This window comes from Dendrobates tinctorius, unplaced genomic scaffold (genome assembly GCF_039654945.1).
Source record: "Dendrobates tinctorius isolate UK_male_01 unplaced genomic scaffold, ASM3965494v1 ptg000174l, whole genome shotgun sequence".
NCBI classification, from domain to species: Eukaryota; Metazoa; Chordata; class Amphibia; order Anura; family Dendrobatidae; genus Dendrobates; species Dendrobates tinctorius.
This window is the reverse complement of record NW_027361841.1, coordinates 11,430,190-11,457,182: the sequence shown is the minus strand read 5'-3', so window position 1 is coordinate 11,457,182 and position 26,993 is coordinate 11,430,190. Positions and strand designations below refer to the sequence as shown.

Below are 26,993 nucleotides of genomic sequence, written 5' to 3'. Positions count from 1 at the left end.
GGTCCCACTAGTTAACCCCTTTAGTGAACACCATTAAAAAAAGGCAAAAAACCAATGCTTTATTATCATACCGCCGAACAAAAAGTGGAATAACACGCGATCAAAACGATGGATATAAATAAATGTTACCGCTGAAAATGTCATCTTGTCCTGCAAAAAACAAGCCACCTTATAGCTCCATCACCAGAAAATTAAAAAAGTTATAGCTCTCAGAATAAAGTGATGCAAAAATAAATATTTTTTATATGAAATAGTTTTTATTGTATAAAAGTGACAAAACATAAAAAATTATATAAATGTGGTATCACTGTCATCATATTGACCAGAAAAATAAAGCAGCTTCATCAATTTTACCAAAGGCGAACGGTATAAACCCCCCTCAAAAGAAATTCATGAAATGCTGGTTTTTGTTCATTCTGCCTCCCAAAAATTGGAATAAAAAGCGATCAAAAAATGTCATGCACCCGAAAATGGCAATAATAAAAACCTCAACTCGTCCCGCAAAAAAACAAGACCTCAAATGACTCTGTGGGTAAAAATATGGAAAAATTATAGGTCTCAAAATGTGGTGATGCAAAAACTATTTTTTTGCGACAAAAAGAGTCTTTTAGTGTGTGACAGCTGACAAACATAAAAACCCACTATAAAAACCCACTATAAATAGTAAATCAAACCCCCCTTTATCATCCCCTTAGTGAGAGAAAAATAATAAAATAAAAAAATGTATTTATTTCCATTTTCCCATTAGGGTTAGAGTTAGGGTTAGGGATAAAGTTAGGGTGAGGGTTGGGGCTAAAGTTAGGGTTAGGGTTGGGGCTAAAGTTAAGGTTGGGGCTAAAGTTAGGATTACATTTACGGTTGGGATTAGGGCTAGGGTTGGGATTAGGGATAGGGTTGGGATAAGGGTTAGGCTTGTGTTAGGGTTAGGTTTGTGTTAGGGTTATGGTTATGGTTGGGATTAGGGTTAGGGGTGTGTTGGGGTTAGGGTTGGAGTTAGAATTGGGGGTTTCCACTGTTTTGGCACATCAGGGGCTCTCCAAACGCGACATGGCTTCTCATCTCAATTCAAGTCAATTTTGCATTGAAAAGTCAAACGACGCTCCTTCCCTTCTGAGCTCTGCCATGCACCTAAACAGTAGTTTACCCTCATATATAGGGGTATAGGGGTATCAGCAAACTCAGGACAAATTGCACAACAACTTTTGGGGTCCAATTTCTCCTGTTACCCTTGGCAAAATAAAAAATTGGGGGCGAAAAGATCATTTTTGTGAAAAATATGATTTTTTATTTTTACCGCTCTACATTATAAACTTCTGTGAAGCACTTGGGGGTTCAAAGTGCTCACGACACATCTAGATAAGTTCCTTAGGGGGTCTACTTTGCAAAATGGTGTCACTTGTGGGGGGTTTCCACTGTTTAGGCACATCAGGGGCTCTCCAAATGCGACATGGCATCCAATCTCAATTCCAGCCAATTCTGCACTGAAAAGTCAAATGGTGCTCCTTCCCTTCCATGCTTTGCAATGTGTCCAAACAGTGGTTTACCTGCATAAATGGGGTATCGGCGTACTCAGGACAAATTGTGCAACGTTTGGGTTCCAATTTCTCCTGTTACCCTTGGTAAAATAAAACAAATTGGATCTGAAGTAAATTTTTTGTGAAAAAATGTTAAATGTTCATTTTTATTTTTAAACATTTCAAATATTCTTGTGAAGCACCTGAAGGGTTAATAAACTTCTTGAATCTGGTTTTGAGCACCTTGAGGGGTGCAGTTTTTAGAACGGTGTCAATTTTGGGTATTTTCTATCATATAGACCCCTCAAAGTGACTTCAAATGTGATGTGGTCCTTAAAAAAATGGTGTTATAAAAATGATAAATTGCTGGTCAACTTTTAACCCTTATAACTTCCTAACAAAAAAAAATTTGGTTCCAAAATTGTGCTGATGTAAAGTAGACATGTGGGAAATGTTACTTATTAACTATTTTATGTGCCATATCTCTGTGATTTAAGGGCATAAATATTCAAAGTTGGAAAATTGCAAAATTTTCAAAATTTTCGCCAAATTTCTGTTTTTTCACAAATAAACGCAAGACATAGCAAAGAGATTTAACCACTATCATGAATTACCATATGTCATGAGAAAAGCAATGTCAGAATCACCAGGATCCATGGAAGTGTTCCCGAATTTTTACCTCATAAAGGGAAAGTGGTCAGAATTGTTAAATTGGCCCGGTCATGAACGTGCAAACCACCCTTGGGAGTAAAGGGGTTAAATAAGCAGAGAAAAATTGCACGGCCTCTGAGTCTTTTTCTGCCAACATGGCACTCTCTACAAGGAGAGATGATACCCAAAAGACTTCATGAGGAATTTATAATTATTTATTTCTTAATTAACATTTATGGCCATTCCATGATTTCTATATTGCATTCTTCTGCAGTTTTCCCCTTTGCAGGTCTCTCTCTAATTTTCAGTTGCCTGTGAGCTAGATTGTCGAGGCTAAGCTTCCCATACACTGCACACATAGACAAGAGGCATTACTGCACACCATCAGAAGCAGCAGTACTGAGCACTGTACCATCTAGAACAGAGAGCTAAATAATTTATTAGAAGGCAACAGCAGATTGCGTTTGTGCATGTCTGAGCCTCTTTCTTTCACTTTGCTTTTCATTTCTCTTTTTTACTACACTTTCAATAGACATCAATTGGCATCAGTATTCCAACCTGTCTGTGAGCTGGCAGCAGAAGAATAAATAGGAATTTTGGGGCCCCATAGCAGAAGTCCTAATTGGTCCCCTCACAAAAAAACAGGGTCACAGAAGAGCATATCGCACAACAATGCAGCCCCTACAAAGTATTTTCCTCCTAGTGAAGCCATATCCAAGCTAACAGTCAGATGGCCTCCACATAGCCCTCCAAACAATATAATGGCCCACATACAGCCCACCAAACAATAAAATGGACCAGATATAACCCTGCAAATAGTATAATGGCCTTAAATATCCCTCCAAATATTATTATGGCCTTCACATAAGCATCCAAATATTCTAAACCCCCACACATAGCCCTCCAAATATTATGATGACCCCAAAATAGCCTTCTTATAGTATTATCAGCCCCACATAGTCCTCCAAATATTATAATGGCCCCCACATAGCTCTCTATATAATATAATGGGCCCCACCCCACATTGCTCCCATATAGAATAACACACTCCACAAACACATACACATTTAGCCCTACAAATAATATAACAGGCCCCCACAAGGTACTCATTGATTAAAAGAAGACCTCATCTCTGCTCATTTCCACACTGTTCTGGCTTCAATATTGTGTGTTCTACAGCTCTGCACAGACCTGCTGCGCTGACATGCCACAGCTCAGATGCAGGGGGAGAATGATAGATAAAGAACCTGAAGGCTCCCTGTCCCATCATTGTTTTCAATTATATCGGCGTCCAGGATGCCAATTCAGATCAAAGTGGAGTGTTGGGCGGGAGGGGCCATGTAGGCCCCCTACAAGTCACAAGCCCCATAGTGGCCCACTATTGGCTGTACTTCACTGGCTGGAAGTCATTCTTGACCAATTGGGATTTAGCAGTATTTCTGTGTGAACAATGAGTTCAGGAGGTAGAGAAAAAGAAGTGGCTAATAAGTGGAGTAAGAAGTAGAGTTCTCTGATAAGATATATTACAACTTTTTTTATATTTCCTTATACTCTTGATTTAGTCAAAGTTTACTTAAATTATAGTGAGCATTTATATAAATGTACAATGACTGGGCTCAGTTTCAAATAAGAGTAACTAATGCAATGTAATTGATTTAAACAGAATTTTTTGTATCTATAGACTTTACTTTCTACTGATAAGAAAATGACCCTATCATATTTCGTACTTTATGTAATATGTACTGTAATCCATATATACAATATGTCAATGGAAAGTGATGATGGTCATCAGTCATGCTAAAACTCCATTTCTACCCCATTAGTGGATTTAGCTGGCAATGAAATACATACAGTAGGCCTAACACTTTAATAAAGATCCATCCTAAACTGGATACTTGCCATAGTGTCTGCATCTAGTGTATAAACAAATGCTACAGATGACAGACTTCAAGTTTTTAATATTGGTGATCATCAGGTTGCTAATGGACAACATCTGCATTGATTTGGATCCTGTTAGTTATTTCTTGCTCCTAAAACCAATACCTGTTCCCTTAGAAAATCTAGGCTATCGAACGGAAAATGCAATTATAATATCATTGCATAAAGGGAGGGGATAGATAATAATATTATTGCATAAGTCAGTTTTTTCAAATAGCCACTTGTAGCCATCGTCACTCTAGTTATAGCCAATTGCACAGGTTATTGTAGCGGGAGCCATTATTCGATACACTGCTCAGTGTGACTGCTTCCCCTTCCCAGCCCCGCTTTACACCGCGTACATGATGCTGTATATAGGTTCAATGTGGGCGCTGACTGTGATTGTAGCAGGAGCCGCTGTCTGCTACACTGGTAATCAGGTGGTGCTGCTTCGTTCTTCAACCATCACCACCCCAGCTGGTAAGTGCGGGCCACAGCTGTTAGGAACGTCGGAACGCACTAAATAAAAATAATAATAAAGCGCGTTCACCGCTCGGGGTCCACCGTGCAGTAGGTGTTACAACCGCTGCTGAGTATTGGCAGACGAGCAATATGGCGATATAATGCGCACGGGTTCAACTTCACCCAAAGTGCGCAGATCGGGCTCTGTTCACACACAGAGGTGCCGCAACAAAAACATACAAAAAGGCTGAGCCTGTTAGGGTCACAGGCCTCAGGTAAATGCACACACGGTATAAGGTCACAGGAGCAGGAACTAAGACAGAGGGGCTGTGTCCGTCTAGACCTACCGTGTGTGCGGCTTCGCTACTGCGAATGCCAAGAAGGGCTGCAACTGCAGCGCGGCCACTGGATGACACAGCTACAAAGCAGGCGCTATATCGGACTCTAGCGCAGAGGTGCGGTGTGCACAGTGGCCTAAGGCTTGCCACAAACTGGCGCAGACTACTGAACTAATTCCCTAACCACATGCGTAATATCAGAGGGAAGGGGTTTCATAATAAGTCAGTCACCAGAATCATACATCCATCACCATTCACACATAGCAGTATAGTCTATACTAGCTCATGGCGGAACGGCCATGCACGCTTTTTATAGCTGCCGGGACCTTCCGAAAGCTTCCAGATCTCCGAGATGAACCAATGAGATCTGGAGCAGGACCTGAGCACATGACTCCCGATCTCCTATGGGAAACCGTCTCATAAGCATGCTCAGTAGGAGGACAGAGGGACTTAGCCCCTGGAGAGATTTGCAGCAAGGCAATCTCCTCTGCGGTAGATAAAGAGCAAGAGACCGCAGAATGTAAGGGTCTGGATTCCAGCAGAGCAGACGCAGGAACCTGACTCCTAACAACAGCACCCTCTACAGTATAAACAATTAGGTGTTAAGTCCTCTTCTATTGGCCCAATTATATCAGATAATTGATAGCTTGCAAGTTTGAAGAAATGACCTTCCTCTCTAATGACACATCGCTTTATTCATAGAATGTGAATTCTGATTATAGTTATACATTTCTGATTACAGAGCATTGAAGCTCTATAAAGAAATCAAATGTCCCATAGCTTCTTTGTGAACCTGTCAGCAATCCTGCAGGCTGCAATCAGATGGTAATGCACAGGATGACATATAGCCAGGATAAAGAGCCTGTCACACTAAGCGATATCACTAGCAATATCGCTATAATGTCACTGTTTTTTGTGACGTAGCAGCGATATTGCTAGCGATATCGCTATGTGTGATACTTACCTCCGACCGCTCCCCCGTTGGTTATCACTGATCGCGCGAGAACGTCCTGGACCGTTTCTCCTCGTCAGCTTCCTGCTGGGCTTCCTGTGGCGCCGACGAGGGACACGTGGATGCGGGCGGGAGGACGTCAGGATCGCCTCGTCTGACAGGTAATTAACGACCCCCGACCACTGCTATGTCGCTGGTGAGATCTGCCTGTGTGGCAGCTCACTAGCGACCACTTAGCAATGCACCAGCGATCCTGACCACGTCATATCGCTGGTCGGGATCGCTGGTGCACCGCTAATTGTGACAGTACCCTTACACTAAAAAATCTTCCCCAAACAAAACCATGTAAAACTGTATTATGATTATCTCAAACCAAGGTTCTAGATGATGAAACTACCCTGCATACTGCAGACATACAGTCATGGTCGAAAGTTTGCACCATTGAAATTGTTCCAGAAAATGATGTATTTCTCCCAAACAATTATTGCAATCACACAAGTTTATTTCTTTTGTGTGTATTAGAACAGCACAAAAAAACTGAGGGGAAAAAGGCAAACTGGACATAATTTCACACGAAACCCCAAGGGGCCAGACAAAATTGTTGGCACCCTCAAGTTAATATTTGGTTGCACACCCTTTGGAATAAATAACTGCAATCAATCGCTTCCTATAACCATCAATACAAACTTCTTACACATCTTAACTGGAATTTTGGACCACTCTTCTTTTGTAAACTACTCCAGGTCTCTCATATTTGAAGCATGCCTTCTCCTAATAGCAAATGTAAGATCTCTACACAGGTGTTCAATGGGCTTTAGATCTGGACTCAAGATCTCTGGAGATGTACTTGTATCCTTGAGATTGTAGATATTTTTCAACAATTTTGGTTCTCAAGTCCTCAGACAATTCTCTCCTCTTCTTTCTGGTCTCCATGCCTAGTGTGATACACTCAGACACACAATGCAAAGATTGAGTCAACGTCTCCCCTTTTTATCTGGTTTCAGGTGTGATTTTCTTATTGTCCACACCTGCTTCTTGCCATGGGTGAGTTTGAATGAGCATCACATTCCTGAAACATAGTTGTTCACAATTTTGAAAAGGTGCCAACAATTTTGTCCGGACCATTTTTAGTGTCTTATTATCTTACGTGAAATTATGTCCAATCTGCCTTTTTTCTGATTTCTTTTTTTTTGTGTTGCTGCAATACACACAAAGGAAGTAAACATGCATATAACAAAACATGTGCAATTGCAATAATTTTCTGGGAGACATACTTCATTTTCTGGGACAACTTCAAGGGTGCCAACACTTCTGGTCATGACTGTATGTAAATTTCAGCTCTCTATCATGAAATTTATTCTCCCCAACAGCATTCGGTTTCAGTCACGGGGGTGGTGCCAGTTCAGTCACTGCTATGAGCATACAAAATGGAAGCTGTAACCACGGCCCTGACTAATGCGAGGGAAGGGGTTACAACTGCCTTTCTGTATATACTCAGTGGTGACTAAACCAGCGCCGGTGTTGCCCCCATGACTGAAACTGAATGCTGTTGGGAAGAATAAAGTTAATTTTCTTCAAGTGGTTTTTGGCTACGGCAGGTGAGTAACACTATTAACGTGCAAATTAAGCCCATATCGGCAGATTAATAGCGTTTTTGCTGGTGGCAGGTTCCCTTTAAGGGTACTTTCAGATATCGAAGACTTGTAGATTTTCCACAGCATATATGAAGCTTATCTACAGCGAAGTCAGCATGGAGTACATGAAAATTTGGTTGTGGATTTGCTGCAAATTTCACCAGTCAAATTTCATAGGCTTACATCCACAGTGACTTAAAAAATAAATAAATTATAGTGCAAAATTCATGACAGAAATTTCCTCCAATGTTTAAATTGTTGAAGCTTAATCTTCTAATCCAGTACTCTTAAAAACTGAAGATTCTCTGCATGCAAAAGCACGTGGAAAAATCTGCTGCAAACGTGCCACATTTGAATACATTTTTGCAGTTATGCAGAGGAATAGTTTGAATCGTTCACATTTAAATAAATGCAATTTATTTGGCTTTGCTTAATAAAAAGGAATTATTGAAAACACCGAAAATGTAGAGTGTGTATTGCTACATTGTAAAGAACTTCTTGTTTTCGGTTGCTACATGCCTCAGCTATCCACATCTGCTTGCTATTCTAATATTCTAACTGCACAAGTAGTACTAGCGGATGTCTGCGGAATAAATGTGGCGGAGAAAACAATGTACAGTATACAGTATATCTCATCAGCTTGCACAGAGAGCATGAACAAACTGGCACTGCAGGAGTAAAATCTGGAACCTGTTGCAAGCATACACACAATATTATTAAAACTTATTAAAACAAAGTATCCAAGAATATTTTTTTTCCTCCTTTTACAACAGATATTATAAATTAGATAGAAACAACACAAAAAAGCAGCAATTTGTTAAAATCTTAAAATAAGTATTAATGTCCTATGCAATCCCCCTCCAATTAGATTAATGGACCTCACAGATCCTGTTGCAATGATGTCCCGCTCATTTTTCACATGACCGCTGCTGTCACTCTGTCATGTACAATATGGCATGAATGGTGAGGGACATCATTGTTGAAGGAACAGTGGAGTTGATGCAGCAGATCAGAATTTTACCACATTTACTGTGATGTGTCGAAACATGTTGGTGGAACATGTTTCCACTTAGTCCTATTCACTCAGTATGGTTGATATCAGTCCTTAGAGCATCCATGTGATAGTTATGTCTTGTTTGTTTTCTATCACATCAGTGTAAAAACATCATGCACAAGAAAAAAAATATAAAACCGAGCTACAACTGTTCATGTGTTATTAAGCAGCAGCAATTAAATAGTAGTAAGTGGCACTGAGTGCAATATAGGTGATATATTAAATATTACTTTTCAGTGGTGGTTGTACTATCAAATATATAATTTGTAGTTAGGAAGGTTTATTCTGATTCAGAAAAAGTCACCAACTTATCTAAACCCAAAAAATCTCAATATCTAAAAAAAATGTTTACTTTCTTACCTCAGTCAGATGTGGAGTTGGGTTAAATCCACATAAATTGCACACCATATTCTTGCATTCTGTGCATGTATTAAAATTAGGAAGGTCCTTTGAACCAATGTTTAGTTCTGCTTTACAAAGAGGACATAGTGTTTTTGCTTCTTTGATTTTTTCAGTAATTTCTGGCTCTATCTTTGCAGTCTTGTTTAACTCTGGAATGTCTTTCTTTGTTGCTTTCTCTGGCATTTTTTTGTCATCAACATCTTTTCGCAAAGGACTCAGTTTTGGCTTCTCTGATACTTTTGAAGGTACAGGCTGTGTTTCTTTGTTTATCACAGGTAGTTTGGGTGAATGTGGGACCATAGGCTCTTTTGTAGGCTTTTGATTATCAGCTAATTTTTGTGCAGGTGCAGGTACAGGTTGCTTGGATGCTGTTTCTTGTGTGCTTTGTGTTTGAGTACCTGGTTGCGCTGCAGTTGATATAAAACTGGAGGCTTGGCTAAATATTGATGCACCAAACCCAAATAGCTTTCCAGTCACTGTCTCTTGTGGCGTTGTAGGTTGTATCTTTGGAGCTTCAGTAACACTTCCCAGATTTAAACTGAAACGTCTTGCCTGCTCTTGTGATTTAGGAGGCTGTGCAATAGGTTGTGCTGCTAACTGTGGACTGCCAGGTTTAGGAAGAGGACTTGGCTTTGTGGATACAGTAGGCTGTGATGTTGTTTGTGAAATGACAGGCTTTTGAGGAGGACTAGGTTTTGGACTTCCTGGTGCATTGGGAGGTGGAACTACCGGCTTGTGAGGAGGACTAGGTTTTGGACTTCCTGGTGCAGAAGACTGTGTGGTTTGTGGACCTGTAGGTTTATGAAGAGGACTAGATTTTGGACTGCCTGGACCAGAAGACTGTGTTGATTGGGGAACTACAGGTTTATGAGAAGGACTAGATTTTGGACTTCCTGGATCAAAAGGCTGTGTTGATTGTGGAACTGCCGACTTATGAAAAGGGCTAAATTTTGGACTGCCTGGGCCAGGAGACTGCGTTGATTGTGGAGCTACAGGTTTATGAGCAGGACTAGGTTTTGGACTTCCTGTCCCAGAAAGCTGTGTTGATTGTGAACCAGTAGGCTTATGAGCAGGGGTAGGTTTTGGAATTCCTGGTCCAGAAGGTTGGGTTGATTGTGGAGCTACTGGTTTATGGACAGGGCTAGATTTTGGACTTCCTGGTCCAGAAGACTGTGCTGCTTGTGGAGCTACAGGTTTATGAGTAGGACTAGATTTGGGACTTCCTGATCCAGAAGATTGTGTTGATTGTGGAGCTACTGGTTTATGGACAGGGCTAGATTTGGGACTTCCTGGTCCAGAAGACTGTGTTGCTTGTGGAGCTACAGGTTTATGAGCAGGGCTAGGTTTTGGACTTCCTGGTCCAGAAGGTTGGGTTGATTGTGGAGGTACAGGTTTATGGCCAGGGCTAGATTTTGGACTCCCTGGTCCAGAAAGCTGTGTTGCTTGTGGAGTTGCAGGTTTATGAGCAGGGCTAGATTTTGGACTCCCTGGGATAGAAGACTGTGAAGTGCCAGGTTTTTCAAAGAGGCTAGGCTTTGAGCTAACAAGTTCTGGAGGTTGTGATGCTTGTTGAGTGACAGGTTTGTCCAAAGGACTAGGCTTGGGACTTATTGGCAGAAGCACCTCCTTTTGAGCTAACTGGTTAGCTGGCATTATCTTTTTTGGACTTTTTGAATAATCTTCTTTCAGCTGTGATGTCTCTACTTCTTGAGCAATTATTTGATGCTGACCAGGTAATGCAAACTGTTTAAATTCTTTAGCAGATTGTTGAAACACTGATTTTAAAGAATCAGTTATTTTGGTTTCTGGAGCATAATCAGGTTTAGTCTGAGGTTGAAAAGATACAGTATGAGACGGTTCAACTGTCTGCTTCTTTTCAGGTACTATTGGTTTCGATTTATCTAATATTGTGGGTTTACCTGTTCTGCTTTCTGTTGCTGACTGATTAGACTTGGATGGTGAGTCCTGCGCAGATATCTGGTTTTGAACCATAGGTGATGCTTTCAGACCTTGTTTCATTAATTTATCTGGCACTACATTGGACTCTTTCTTTGGAGAAGAAACTGATACTCCTGCTGAAGGTGCTGCAGGTTTTTGCTTGCCTGGCTGTGGCATAGGTGGACCAGCCATATCCATACCAAGGGCTCTCTGCATCTGACAGTTCAAACAAAGCCATTCTTGCATCTGTTAACAAAAGAAAACAAAATTGAACACATTGACATCATTGTATAAATTGTTATATAATGGTTCTAAAATAGTTTTTTTAATTTAGAAACTATCAGAAACATGTTTCTCATTTATTATTACTACTGATATATAAAATAATCTCATCTATGCCAGCAAATGCAATTTAATTACCTAATAGTCATTTTTACACTTTCAAAGTCAGGATTGACCCTACGCTTTTTTATTTATTTATTTTTTTATGTTTGCCCTTTACTTTATTCTATGTTAATCCAATAGTCCAAATTAATTGTACAGAAAAAGGAAAAATAAACATTTCAACAGAGCAAGCACAATATAAAATTTATATTGTATTGTTCCATTTTAGTACTATAGATTTTAGAACTAACAGTATTTGAAACGTTGTGTAAAACATGTGAAATCTTACAGACAAAAGTCATCTTTTACATCCAAAACCTATGGAGCAACATTTTAGACCATTCACTTTATTTTATATGTACCGTAAATGAAATATTCAATGTACCTATATTATACAGGGACATGAGGTCTTTAACATATAAAGCTAAAAATCAGAATTCTGCTAATTTTCAGTCCATGCTAACAATGTAGGAACCTAAATGACTGCAGGAAGCATAAAGATAAGATTGCATAACTTAATTTCCATGTAGGAATGATCAAATTACAGGTAGAAAGATTCCAATTAAAAAAACAGAATTTTTTCTTTCACGTTTAAGGTAAAGACTAGAAACCATGACATTACTCATAAATATGATTAGACGTGGGCTGTTACTCAGCTTGTTAGATTAATGAAAAAAAACAAATTAAAGTTGTAAAAATGATGTTAAACAGTAGACTAATTATTTTAAAGCGGTTTCCAATAAAGTTCATTTTCTACGCTCAGGGTATTTGACAATCCTCGACTCATTATGGTCATTACTGGCCTTCAATTTACATTTGTGATATAGCACTCTTTGCATCTAAGGCTGGAGTCAGACACAACGTATAAAAATTCAGACAGTATTTTACAGTCGTACTACGCAGAAATGTTCACTGAACAGTGATCCGTATGTCATCCGTTGTCAAGGCATGGCTGTGTTTTTTGCGCATGTAAACATCCATATGATATCCGTATGCCGAGATTTTCTCTCCGGTTTGCAAAATTTATATATAATGGAGCACACAGACAATAATTAAAAATTCTTTTAATGAAATAAACACACTAAGTTTTTGACCAAATTTATTCATCTGCTAATCCAAAAAATAACCATGGATCTGTAAAAAAAAATAATATAAAAAAGCAACAATACTGTATACATACCTCTCCGCTGCTCAGTCAGGTCCCCCGCTGCAATCCATCAGAAGGGGTTAACTGTTTTACAATGGGGAGCGGTGCTAATGCGACCGGCCCCACTGTAAACTACTGCAGAATTAATTACTTCATCTCTGCACAGCCTCCCCGGCTGACCGGAGATGAACTAATGACCGTGGGAAAGTTTCTGAACTTTTTCCCATGCTCATCAGTTCACTTCAGGTCAGCCAGGGGTCTCCGCGCAGCCTCACTGATGTCGGCGGTAGTCAGTGAGGCTGAAATTAACCCATTATTATTAACCAATTATCCACCACTGCAGTTTAATGGGAATAGAGAGGCTTAGTGCCAGAAAAAGCGCATCTTAAAGATGTGCCTATATATGCGCCATTTCTGGGGTGTCTGGGGGCAGAATTTTGCAGCCAGGGGGAGGTCAAAAACAATGGACCCTCTTAAGGCTATTAATATCTGCCCTCACTCTCTGGCTTTCCCTCTCTGGTTGTGAAATTATCGCGGGAGCCCACACAATTTTTTTTCAACGAATTAACCCCTTTATTTAACACCTACATGTCCCAAATTTTACACACAAACCCTAATCTAATTATTAGTCATAGACATATAAAAATAAATGAAATGAAATGGTTTACTGTATGTAAACCATGTATCATTTCATGTCAAGTTTTGTATTAATTTTACAGAAACCTCAATTGATTTAGCGGCTATTCTGCTACGTAGAACTCTACGAAATGTAAATATATATATGTGTCTCAATGACATGTATATATATATATATATATATATATATATATATATATTCTATGTGTATATATCTATTCTTTCTATTCTTTATTAAACATGTCAGTGTGATTTTACTGTATCGCAAAATTAATTGCCGGCTTTTGTTAAAGGACACCGGTGCGTATTTCTCGCAAGTCACACGTCTGGTCCGTGTGTAATCTGTATTTTTCATGCCCCCATAAACTTGCATTGGCGTTTTGTTGGAGGAATACGCTGACAATGGCAGCATGCTGCAATTTTCTCAGCCCGTTAAATACGGCTGAGAAATATATGACTGATGGGAGCTGCACCATAGAGAAACATTGATCCGAGTGCAATGTGATGTTTTTACGCCTCTCACTCATCTGTACTTCTCTCTAATGTGACGCCAGCCTTACAGAGAAGATCCAGTGCAGACAACTCAATTTAGGCTGAATTCATGCTACTCAGATTTTATCACTGTCTATATACCTGTACATTGGAATTCAGATTTTCACCATTGACTTCAAGGAGGCAAATATAGTCTAAAATATGAAAATGACCATTCTGGAAGTGTCCGTCTTTTTAGCTGAACCCAATAGCTTAATAGGCTATGAAAAACGGTGTTCAGATGTGATTGCCTGACAGAAAAGGTACCTTAAGTGGAGGTTCATCTGAAAAAAAAGATGTCACTTTGTTACTGCCTCATGGACTAACATGATTTGAACTAAAATGTATATTGTAACATAATATTGTCTATATCGTAGTAATGAGAATACTAAATCAGATGAACAAAAGGTCCCAAAAATTGCCAACTAACACTAAAAAAGACCCTCCTACTATTTTCTTCACATCAACTGAGTGCAATTGTTATCAGGTGATAGCACGTATTATCAATTTTTATACATCTTCTTTATGTCCATTTCCCCTTTTTTCCGTTTTTGAGGTTTTTGGGCTATAATAGTATTGTGCAGTTTTTAACTGCTATGATTCAGGTTTTTCTGACCACATGATTGGATTGGCAGATTCAGCTGGGTAGATTTAGTTTGACTGCTATACCTTATCTCTTTCCAGCAATACAATAGCCCGTTTTTTACTAGGCTTTATAATAGGGGACATCTGTGCAATTTTAGATTGTTATTTTTGTACTTAATAAAAGTTATATTTTAATAGGGTTTTTTTCAGTTAGTCGGTTATAGGTAACTCTTGTTTACATTATACTTGTTAGTTGTTGCCCTCCTACTATTTGCAACATATTTATTCACAATTAACATAAAGTTTCAATAAATATGTCGTAAATAGAAGGAGGGTCTTTTTAGTGTTAGTTGGCTATATAGCAGCAATGTCATTCAAAAGTCATATTAATATTTATTAGAGCGTATAGATTGCGGTTGTATTTATTTGTTTGTATACTATAGCAATGTAGTCACAGCAACTTCAACTTGTACACTTACTTCCCTTTGATAGAATGTGCTTGTGAGTTTCATTTTTTGCACTGTATATTTAGGGGTAGATCGATCCCTATATGATTGTATTATAACAAATCTGCTGAAATACCAGTCTCTCTTAGGCTTAGGTCTATAAGAGATATAGTGCCTTACACCCCGTAAACTTTTCCACATTTTTTATCATTACACCCACAAATATAAATGTTTTTTTCAATTTGAATTTTATGTGTTATACCAACACAAATTGTTAGGAGTTGTTATTTTTCCGCTGCACGGGATAGATCCCAAGCATTATCTGCTCCTGCGGTCTCCCATTCAAGTCCGCCCGCTGCGATGGCTGCTCAGCAAAGACGTCGGTCCCAGCGTCTTGCTCAGGCTCGTGGTATACATAAGGTTACTGCTGGCTCTCCAGCCAAGTATATGGTAACCAGTGATATACAGATGCAGCCTTGCGCTTTGGAGTCTAAGTTCAGAAATCACTTTACTGAGCATGTCTATGATGTGGCATCTTCCTATTTGTGGTCGGACGTCAGCGACGCTGGTGAGATGGCAGCTCTGGATTTGCCCACGGGCGACACCTCGACCGACTGGGCATGAGTGTTTGAAGTGGAGCCTAGCATATAAAAGGCTCTCAGTGGCACATGTGGGGTTGCTAGTGTCATTCATGTTTGGTGTGTGTGGGAGGATACTCTACCACTCTGTCTGCAAGTTTGTGTGTGTCTGTCTATGCTCTAAGGCAGGGGTGGGGATTCTTTTTTCTGCCAAGGGCCATTTGGATATTTATACCATCCTTCGGGGGCCGTACAAACTCCACCCACAAAGTACATGCTGACTCTGGCACTGGTTTCTTTACTTAATCTTTCATTGCATGCCCTACAGAGCAAGAAGAAATTAATGAGATTGTGGCATTCAAAATACAGCTCCCTGCCCAAGAATGCGGTCCCTGAGAATCTGCTCGGGGACCTGATAAAAGGTCATCGAGGGCCGTAAATGGCCCTGGGGCCTGAGGTTCCCCACCCCTGCTCTAAGGCTATGTATACCAACAACTTAGTGGGATCAACCCACTCAATAGTCTATATCATATTTGGATATTCACCATACAAATTGTTAAACCTTCTCAAATAAAGTGAATAACCCCAGACAAAGAAATCCAAATGAATGGAAAATATTAAAATACTTTATTTAGCTTATTTGTTAATAACAGGGAGAAAAAAATCCAGCAAACAGTAGACATATATAGTACCATAAGAAATAGCATTAACATAATGGATATAAGGGCCATCATTTGTGAAAATCAATTACACATAATCCTCATAATATTTAACATAAGGTGCAATAGCAGTAAACAGATAAATCTGAAATAAAGTGCATAGCAAATGTAAACAGGATTATAGATACCAGTAATGAAGGGCCCAATGAATCTCCAGCTCCAGCTGCAATTATTTCCTTCATATGGTAGAGATGATGTGAAATTCTCATCAGCATGGGAGAACATTTGTAACACCTGCTCCCGTTCATTTATTTCTTTGATTATTGAGTATAATTACCAGTCTCTCGCTGTACTTGAAAAAGAGATCGAGGAACTCAATAAAGATCTCAGTAAATTGATTACACCAGGGGAGATGGAAAATTTTAAAAAGGAACTGGAGAATCTACATTTATCCTGGGAAAAACAAATTAAGGAGGTTAAAACAAGAAAATACACTAGGGATTTATCTGACATGGAGAATAACAGGATGTATAAATGGAAACTCCCTCCATGACAAAATAGGATGAGAAGTGCATCTATGACCTCATCTACATCCATGGAATCTTCTAGTTCTGGCTTTAGGAGAACATATAACATTGGACACGAAAACGTAAGAACATTCCAGGACAGACATCTCCTAGGAGAAAGAAGGATGCTCCGGGCCCCAGTGACCTACCATCCAATAAGGTAATTAATTTATCAGATGTCGATCTGACATCTCAGCAAAGGGAGGTCCTTGAACTGGGACTCAATTTTTCACCAACTGCTAAATTTGACTTATTTTCAGCCCTGAAAGATTTTCATCTTTTTGCATGCAAACTCCTTCTTAAAAAATTACATCATAAGTCAAATAATAAGGTGGACAACAATTTTGATACGGAAGAAGAATTGGAAGCATTGGAAACCTTGAATGAGTTACTTTTGGAACTAGGACCATCAGCTAGAAGTAAGTTTCCTAAGGGCCCTGTCACACATAGCGACGCACCAGCGATCCCGACGACGATATTACCTTGTCAGGATCGCTGGTGTGTCGCTACATGATCGCTGGAGAGCTGCCAAACAGGCAGCTTCACCAGTGATCAGCATCAGCGACATGAGGGTAACAAGTGACGCACGTCGCTTAGTTACCCACTGTGTACCTTAGTTACCAGTGCGCTGGTGCAGGGAGCTGGTACCAAGGTACACATTGGGTTTCTAAGCAGCGCGCGGCACTTAGAAACCCGATGTGTACCTTGGTTACCAGCTCCCTGCACCAGCGCGCTGGTAACTAAGGTACACATCGGGTTTCTAAGCGCTGCGCACCGCATAGAAATACGATGTTTACCTTAGTTACAAGCACGCTGATCGCTGATCTCCCGCCTGCCACATGCAGCGATGCGTGCTGGCCAGTGGGAGACCAGCGATCAAAAAAATGTCCTGGCCATTCCAGGACGATCAGCGATAACCGGCAGGGGGGCCGGTCGCTGGTCAGTGTCATACACAGCGATCTTGCTGGTGTCAAAACTTGTGACTCAGCAGCGAGATCGCTTTGTGTGATGGGGGCTTTAGTCATTGGTTTCAAAATCAAAAAAATTTCCACCTCTGGTTTTGAATCCCAATATTGATTTGTTTGTGAAATTGGTTAGTTCTGATTTCAAGAACATACCTATTGGTACTAGTGACTATAATCTAACCTTGGCCCAAACAAGAGCCATTAAAGAACTCTCTGCTAGAACAGATGTGGTTATAAAACCGTCCAATAAGGGGGGTAATACAGTGATTTGGCCTTGTACTATGTACGAGAAAGAGGTGTATAAATTATTAAAAGATACCAAGTGTTACAGGAGGCTTACTTTTAACCCCTTAACCTCTTTTTGTTCACAGTTGAAGACTATACTGACAGGAGCTGTTGAGTCTTTGATTATTAGCCAAAAACAGATGGAATATTTAACTGTGGATTGTCCTACCATTGTGACTTTTTACATACTCCCAAAGGTACACAAGAATGTATCTTGTCCACCAAGCCGCCCCATTGCGGCGGGTAATAACAGTTTTAGTGAACCCATCTGTAGGTTGATTGATTATGTTCTTCATCCCTGTAAGACATGAGGATGGCCTCTTTGCTGTCAAGCATTTTTTGATGATGTCCAAAGAAGATGGTGAGTTTTGTGAGTTCATTGTGGATCTCCTCCAGTTTGTACTCACTCATAATTTTTTTATGTTTTCAGATAAGTTTTTCCTACAGCTCCAGGGTACAGCTATGGGGTTGGCCTTTGCGCCCTCATATGCAAATCTGTTCCTGGGGCTGTGGGAGAGAAATATTTTTACGACTGATTCCACACCATTAGTTGATAGAGTGCAATACTGGGGGTGATACATTGATGATATTATGTGTATTTGGCAGGGTTCCATGGACGAGCTTCACACCTTTATGAGCCATCTGAATGAGAACGAGCTTAATCTACGTTTGACATATAAGGCGGGGAGATCAAATATTGAATTCCTGTATGTCTTGCTTCAAGTTGATGATGCTGGTTTTGTATATACTGATGTTTTCCATAAGCCAAATTCGACAAACAGTCTATTACATTTTTCATCATCCCATCAGCGAAGTCTTATTCATGGCATACCTGTGGGACAATTTTTACGGATGCGACACATTTGCTCAAAAGAGGAATTATTTGAAAAACAGAGTAGAGACTTGAGTGTTAGATTCCAAGAACGTGGATATCCATCTTTATGTATAAAACGTGGATATTGGCGTGCGAAAAAAACAGACCGTTTGAAGGCACTAAACAAACGTAGATCTGATGCACAATCCTCTGATAAGGTATGCTACATTCAAAATTTTAATTGTAAATGGCGTGAAATTAGCACGATTTTGACCAAACATTGGAAGATCCTACAGATAGACCCTATTTTGTCACAATATCTACCGCCTAGGCTTGCTATCACATATAGGAGATCAAAAAACATTCGTGACATCTTAGTACTTAGTCACTACAAAAAGAAAAAGGATAATGTGTTTGGATCACGGGGCCCAAAATGGGGTTGTCGACCGTGTGGATCATGTATAGCATGCCCTAATATAGAGAGATGTGACGATTTCTCAAATGCTGATGAGAGTCAAACATTCAAAATACTCTACCATATAACATGTACCACTACGGCAGTTATTTATTGTGCCAGTTGCCCCTGTAATTTGAAGTATGTCAGTCTTACGTCAAGGGAATTCAGACGTAGAGTAAGGGAACATGTCTTGGATATCAGAGCAGCACAAGATGCCTCTGACATTGATTCTCTCAAAACATTGCCAAAGCATTTTAAATTATTTCATCAATGCAATGATTCTCTGCTAAAAGTGAGGGGGATTGATCACATCACATTAAACACTAGAGGGGGGGATATCAAGAAACGCCTTGCACAAATAGAAGCCAAATGGATATTCAGACTGGATACGATTGCACCTAAGGGTCTCAATGAACAATTATCTTTTAATGCATTTTTATAATATCTGTTTTAATATTTTTTTATTTTGTTTTTCTTCTTTCTTTTTTCTTTTGCTTTTAGCTTGTACCCGGTCCTTGGATTTCTTTGAAAAATAATTTTTTGAAAAAGAATACATCTTCCATGTCACTTCACTTATGCACTTTATTCTTTATATGATATTTTATTTATGAATTATAATATCACTACTTATATTCACTAATGTTCACTCGAGCGCACGTGTGTTGCACTACACTATTCACATTTACTATATTATTGTTTGTTTTTAGTGTATATATTTATATAATTGTATTAATTATTTCACTTACATTATGTGTCTATATATATTCACATTGATGTATTCTATTTCTTATGTATTCCTTGCCCTGTATATATTGTATATATTTAATTGTATATTATATTTCATGAGTCTCGACCTGGTCTCTTTTGCTTCCGATTTGCAGGCCAGCGGCGTAATACCACTGTTATGCAATTTTGTGAAGCTATTATATGGGTTAATTATGCGTTTTTTAGTCTGTGTACACAGGCACTTATGTTAATTATCTGCCAGGATATGTTATTTCCGGCTGTAGTACTGTACTTATTTATTTGTGTTCTTAGGGTAGGACGCCTTATATATAAATTCCTGTTTTTCAGGCACCGCTCATCTGTGTACTTATTTGTATATGCATAGGTTGTGATTAGTGTTGAGCATTCCGATACCGCAAGTATCGGGTATCGGCCGATACTTGCTGTATCGGAATTCCGATACCGACTTCCGATATTTTTTCAATATCGGAATTCGGCATCGGAATCGGAAGTTCAGTTGATTGACAGCCTGACGTCATCATGATGCGCGGTGTGTGCGCATCATGATGCGCCGTCATTTCGGGCCATCCGGGGGTCTCTGCCGGCCTGCCGGGGGGCTGTGCCGGCCTGCCGGGGGGCTGTGTGGACTGCCCGGGGTCTGTACCGGCCTGCCGGGGGGCTGTGCCGGCCTGCCGGTGGTCTGTGCACCCTGTGGGGGTCTGTACCGGCCTGCCGGGGGGCTGTGCCGGCCTGCCGGTGGTCTGTGCACCCTGTGGGGGTCTGTACCGGCCTGCCGGGGGGCTGTGCCGGCCTGCCGGGGGGCTGTGCTGATGTCCGGGGGTCTGTGCAAGCATCGTCCGATGGGACTACAAGTCCCATCTGGCGATGCCTGCTACCATGACAGTGATTGACACATTAGCCAATGATGGGACAGTAGTAGTCCCATCATCCGGCTAATGTGTTAAATGTTAAAAAAAAAAAAAAAAAAATACTACATACATACTACATGCATGCTACATACATACTACATGCATGCTACATGCATGCTACATGCATGCTACATGCATGCTACATACATACTACATGCATGCTACATACATACTACATGCTACATACATACCACATACATACTACATACATACTACATATATACTACATGCATGCTACATACATACTACATGCTACATACATACCACATACATACTACATACATGCTACATGCTACATACATACTACATATATACTACATACTACATACATACATGCATGCTACATACATACTACATGCATGCTACATACATACTACATGCATGCTATATACATACTACATGCATGCTACATACATACTACATGCATGCTACATACATACTACATGCTACATACATACCACATACATACTACATACATACTACATATATACTACATGCATGCTACATACATACTACATGCTACATACATACTACATATATACTACATGCATGCTACATACATACTACATATATACTACATGCATGCTACATACATACTACATATATACTACATGCATGCTACATACATACTGCATGCTACATGCATGCTACATACATACTACATACATACCACATATATACTACATACATACTACATACATACCACATATATACTACATACATACTACATACAATACATTCATACAATACATACATAGACATACAGTACATATAACATAGAGTAACATACTTACCAATACTTGTCACATTGTTCCCCGAAGCCATTGTCTTTTCCGGAATAAATATTAACATAACAAACCACAAAAATACTCACCCACTATCCGAAGCAGTCCACGAGTGTGTCCCACGACGATCTTGGGTAGAGAACGGCAGCATCAGCTGATGCTGCCGTTCTCTACGGGCTGCAGGAATCCAATGACGGAAGGTAGGTATCCTTCCGCACTGTATTCCTCCGCCACTTAAAAAAAAAAAGTCCCTAGTCTCACTTTATGCCATTGCTGTGTGGGAATTTCCCACACAGCAATGGCATAAAGTGAGACTAGGGACTTTTTTTTTTTTTAAGTGGCGGAGGAATACAGTGCGGAAGGATACCTACCTTCCGTCATTGGATTCCTGCAGCCCGTAGAGAACGGCAGCATCAGCTGATGCTGCCGTTCTCTACCCAAGATCGTCGTGGGACACACTCGTGGACTGCTTCGGATCGTGGGTAAGTATTTTTGTGGTTTGTTATGTTAATATTTATTCCGGAAAAGACAATGGCTTCGGGGAACAATGTGACAAGTATTGGTAAGTATGTTACTCTATGTTATATGTACTGTATGTCTATGTATGTATTGTATGAATGTATTGTATGTAGTATGTATGTAGTATATATGTGGTATGTATGTAGTATATATGTGGTATGTATGTAGTATGTATGTAGCATGCATGTAGTATATATGTATGAATGTATGTAGCATGTAGTATGTATGTAGTATGTATGTAGCATGTAGTATGTATGTGGTATGTATGTAGCATGCATGTAGTATGTATGTAGTATGTATGTAGTATATATGTAGTATGTATGTAGCATGTAGTATGTATGTAGCATGCATGTAGTATATATGTAGTATATATGTAGCATGTAGCATGTATGTAGTATGTATGTGGTATGTATGTAGCATGTAGTATGTATGTAGCATGCATGTAGTATATATGTAGTATGTATGTAGTATGTATGTAGCATGCATGTAGTATATATGTAGTATGTATGTAGCATGCATGTAGTATATATGTAGTATGTATGTAGCATGTAGTATGTATGTAGCATGCATGTAGTATATATGTAGTATGTAGCATGTAGTATGTATGTAGCATGCAGTATGTATGTAGCATGCATGTAGTATATATGTAGTATGTATGTAGCATGCATGTAGTATATATGTAGTATGTATGTAGTATATATGTAGTATGTATGTTGCATGTAGTATATATGTAGTATGAATGTAGCATGTATGTAGTATGTAGTATGAATGTAGCATGTATGTAGTATGTAGTATGAATGTAGCATGTATGTAGTATGCATGTTGTATGTATGTAGCATGTAATTTTTATTTTTTTTTTACATTCAACACATTAGCCGGATGATGGGACTACTACTGTCCCATCATTGGCTAATGTGTCAATCACTGTCATGGTAGCAGGCATCGCCCGATGGGACTTGTAGTCCCATCGGACGATGCCTGCACAGACCCCCGAAGCCTGCACAGACCACCGGCAGGCCGGCACAGCCCCCCGGCAGGCCGGCACAGCCCCCCGGAGCCTGCACAGCCCCCCGGCAGGCCGGCACAGCCCCCCGGCAGGCCGGCACAGCCCCCCGGCAGGCCGGCACAGCCCCCCGGCAGGCCGGCACAGACCACCGGAGCCTGCACAGACCCCCTGGCAGGCCGGCACAGCCCCCCGAAAGGCCCGTACAGACCCCAGAGAGGCTGTACAAGGGCAGGAAAGGGTTTTTCTTATTCCGATACCGGAAGTCCCATAGACTTGAATGGGACTTCCGGTATCGGAATCGGCGATACCGATACTTTTTTTAAAGATCGGCCGATACCATCCGATACGATACTTTGAAGTATCGGACGGTATCGCTCAACTCTAGTTGTGATATGTCATTTCCGGTCCCTGTCTGCTGCTATGTTATCTTCCCCTATTTTGTACTACTTTTATGTTCCTTAATCTTTCCTCACTGGTATCGTTGCGGCATATTCTATCTAGCCTTATTATTAAATTCATTAGCTTGTATACTAAGTTGAGATGTTGTTATGGTTTCGGGGGAGCCGTCTGCAGCTTGCGTTTCACTTTGAAGCGCATGGATGGAGAAACGTCATTTCCGGTTCCGGTTATATCGATCCGGCCTGTGCTTCACGTTGTAGCATATGATGCTGCTTCCAGGTCCGGCGATATCGGCAGCGGCGTGCTTTCCACTGTGGGAGGCATGCTACATGAATTGATGTGCCATTTGTTATTTAATATATATATTTTCTCTCTGGTTTGATTGTGTTACTCTTTAGTAGGCCATGGTATGTTAAATCTGGGATCCTATTATTATTCTGGATGACTAGATTAATTAATTAAGCATATAGGAACCATTATTTTCATTGGTCCGGGTAACATATAAATACTTCCCCAAATTCATTGTTACTTCACTCCTTGAGAAAGCCACAACAGGCGAAACATGCGTTGGAGCTGGAGATTCATTGGGCCCTTCAGCACTGGTATTGATAATCCTGTTTACATTTGCTATGCACTTTATTTCAGATTTATCTGTTTACTGCTATTGCACCTTATGTTAAATATTATGAGGATTATGTGTAATTGATTTTCACAAATGTTGGCCCTTATATCCATTATGTTAACGCTATTTCTTATGGTACTATATATGACTACTGTTTGCTGGATTTTTTTCTCCCTGTTTTTAACAAATGAGCTTAATAAAGTATTTTCATATTTTCCATTCATTTGGATTTCTTTGTCTGGGGTTATTCACTTTATTTGAGAAGGTTTATGCTCTAAGGATGTACACATTGGCAGGCAGGTAGCACACCTATGCAGTTTTGTAACCATGGCTCAACGCCTGAGTCTCTAGCCTGCTACATGCTTAGGGTGCCGGTCAGGCACAAGTTCAGTAGCGTCAGGACTAGAGTTGAGCGACTTTGGTTGGATGGGGTTTCATGAAACAAAATTTGTTTCAGATGAAATTGGTCCGACTAGGGCAAAAAAAGTTGGAGTTTCGTCCAAAACCTGACCCCCTTAAGCGTCACTGATTTTGTGATGCAGTAGCGATATTGCTAGCAATTTCGCTATGTGTGATACTTACCTCCGACCGGCGTCCTGGGCCGTTTCTCGTTGGCCACTTCCTGCTGGCGCCGACGAGCGACACGTGGACACGGGCGGGAGGACGTCTTCATCGCCGCATCTGACAGGTAAGTTACGACCGCAGACCGCTGCTGCATCGCTGATGAGATCTGTCTGTTGTTTTGTTCCGTCATTGTTCACACTAGCAGCAGGTAACATCTCTGCACGGTGGACCCCGGGTTGTGATTGCACTTTATTTATATTTTATTTAGTGCAATCCGCCAACCCTAACACAAAATAGCATGTATTTGTGAAGTGTAAAGGAATTGATGAATGCTTTTCTAAATATTAGAACAAATATAAATCTGAAAATTGTGAAGTGCATTTGTTCTCAGCCTCCTGTAGACAGATACCCCTAAATAAAATCCTGAGTGACCATTTACCTCCAGAAGTCACACAATTAGTAACTTGAGTTTGAGAACATTAGGAATCGAACAACATCATGAAACCCAAGATATACACCAGAACAGTCAGGTATAAAGTTGTGGAGAAGAGTAAGCAGGATTAGGTTATAAAAGAATAGGCCAAAGTCTGAACACCTCACAAAGCACTGTTCAATCCATCATCCAAAAATGGAAAGCGTACACAACTGCAAACCTACCAACACGTGGCCATCCACCTAAAATGATCTTCAAGGAAAGGAGATAAATGATTAGAGAAGCAGCCAAGAGGCAAATGATCACTCTGGACGAGATTAACAGATACACAGCTCAGGTGGGAGAATCTGTCCACAAGAAAACCATTAGTTGTATACTCTACAAATCTGGCATTTATGAAAGAGTGGCAAGAAGAAAACCATTTTTGAAAGCAATCCATAAGAAATCCCATCTGCAGTTTGCAAGAAGGAAGAAGGTGCTCTGGTCACATGAGACCAAAGTAAACATTTTTGGCCTAAATACAAAACGCTATGTGTTACAGAAAACTATCAATGCACATCACCGTGAAAACACCATCCCCACCTTCAAACATGGTGGTGGCAGAATCATGCTGTGGGGTTATTTTTCTTCAGCAGGGACAGCTGCTCACAATTGATAGGAAGATATATGGTGCTAAGTACAGGGCAATCCTGGAGGAAAACCTGGTAGAGGCTGCAAAAGATTTGAGACTGGTGCATAGGTTCACCTTCTAGCAGGACAATGACTCTATCCATACTGCCAGAGATACATTGGAATGGTTTAGATCAAAGTATATTTGTACATTTTTAAATTGCTGTTCACAGTCGTTATCCATCTAATTAAACTGAGCTAAAACTAGTTTGCAAAGAAGAATGGAGAAAAATGTCAGCTTCTAGATATGCAAAGAAGGCAGAGACATACCCTAAAAGACTTGCAGCAATAACTTCAGCAAAAGTGGTCCTACAAAGTATTAACTTGGGGGTAATTGCAAATGCACATCACAATTATATTTTAAAATAATTAGAAAACTATGTATCATTTCTTTAAACTTCACATATACTTGCAACTTTGTGTTGGTATATCACATAAAATCCAAATAAAAAAGTTTGTGGGTATAACCTGAAAACATGTAGAAAAGGTCACAGGGTATAAATACTTTTTTCAAGGCACCGTAAGTCTATTAGTATAGATCTCCATCTTACAGAGAATGCCATGTTACTTGCAGATAGGCTCACACAAACTGATCAAAGTAGGGAAAAGGACCACAGATTAGAGATGGGCGGACACCTGGATGTTCGGGTCCGGTGGGTTTGGCCGAGCAGTTACAGAAAGGTTGGGTTCGGGTACCAGACCCTAACCCGAACCCCATTCACTTGAATGGGGGGCCCGTACATCCAGTGTTTGCCATGCTGTCATGTGCATGACAGCACGACAAACACCGCTTATGATCAGTGGTGAAATCATCCCTACTGGTCAGAGAGCCGCGGTTCCCACGATGTCAAAAGACAGCGTTAGCACTCAGCTGTGATCGGTGGTATAAAATTTACCTCCGTTCACTGGTGTCAGCTGATGAGACTACTGCTCCCATCATCCGACACCTGCAGCCACTAAAAAACAGTGAGAGCAGGAGTGGCGGATGGGAGTATTCATCAGCCGCTCCTGCGCTGTAAATAGATAATTAAAAAAAACGGCAAGGGTTCCCCTGTATTTTTGATAACCAGCCAGGCAAAACTCACAGCTGGGGGCTCCAGGCTAGCTTTCTTCTTCACGTCCGACTACATGCACTTCTGACCTCATTCCCTCACATCTCCTCCAGTCTCTCTCTCTCCAGTTACCACAACTCACCTAACAATCTTTAATCTCTCCCTCTCCTCGGGCATTTTCCCCTCCTCCTTCAAACACTCTATCATTACTCCATTATTAAAGGAACCTGCTCTCGACCCATCCTGCACAAACAACTACAGACCAGTCTCCAATCTCCCCTTCATCTCTAAACTCTTGGAGTGCCTGATCTACTCCCGCCTTACCCATTACCTCTCCACTAACTCCCTCCTAGACCCTTCACAGTCTGGCTTCC

General features: G+C 40.4%; 1 protein-coding gene across 9 annotated transcripts in view; it reads right to left on the bottom strand.

Moving 5' to 3' along the window:
* The window catches only part of PCLO (piccolo presynaptic cytomatrix protein), a 599,138-nt gene that overhangs the window by 420,774 nt on the left and 151,371 nt on the right, over positions 1 to 26,993 (bottom strand). For all 9 annotated transcript variants that reach the window (XM_073551315.1, XM_073551309.1, XM_073551313.1 and 6 more), the window contains exon 3: positions 8,883 to 11,108. In XM_073551315.1, coding sequence (XP_073407416.1) covers positions 8,883 to 11,108 — 2,226 coding nt within the window. The remainder of the gene's footprint in view (positions 1 to 8,882; positions 11,109 to 26,993) is intronic.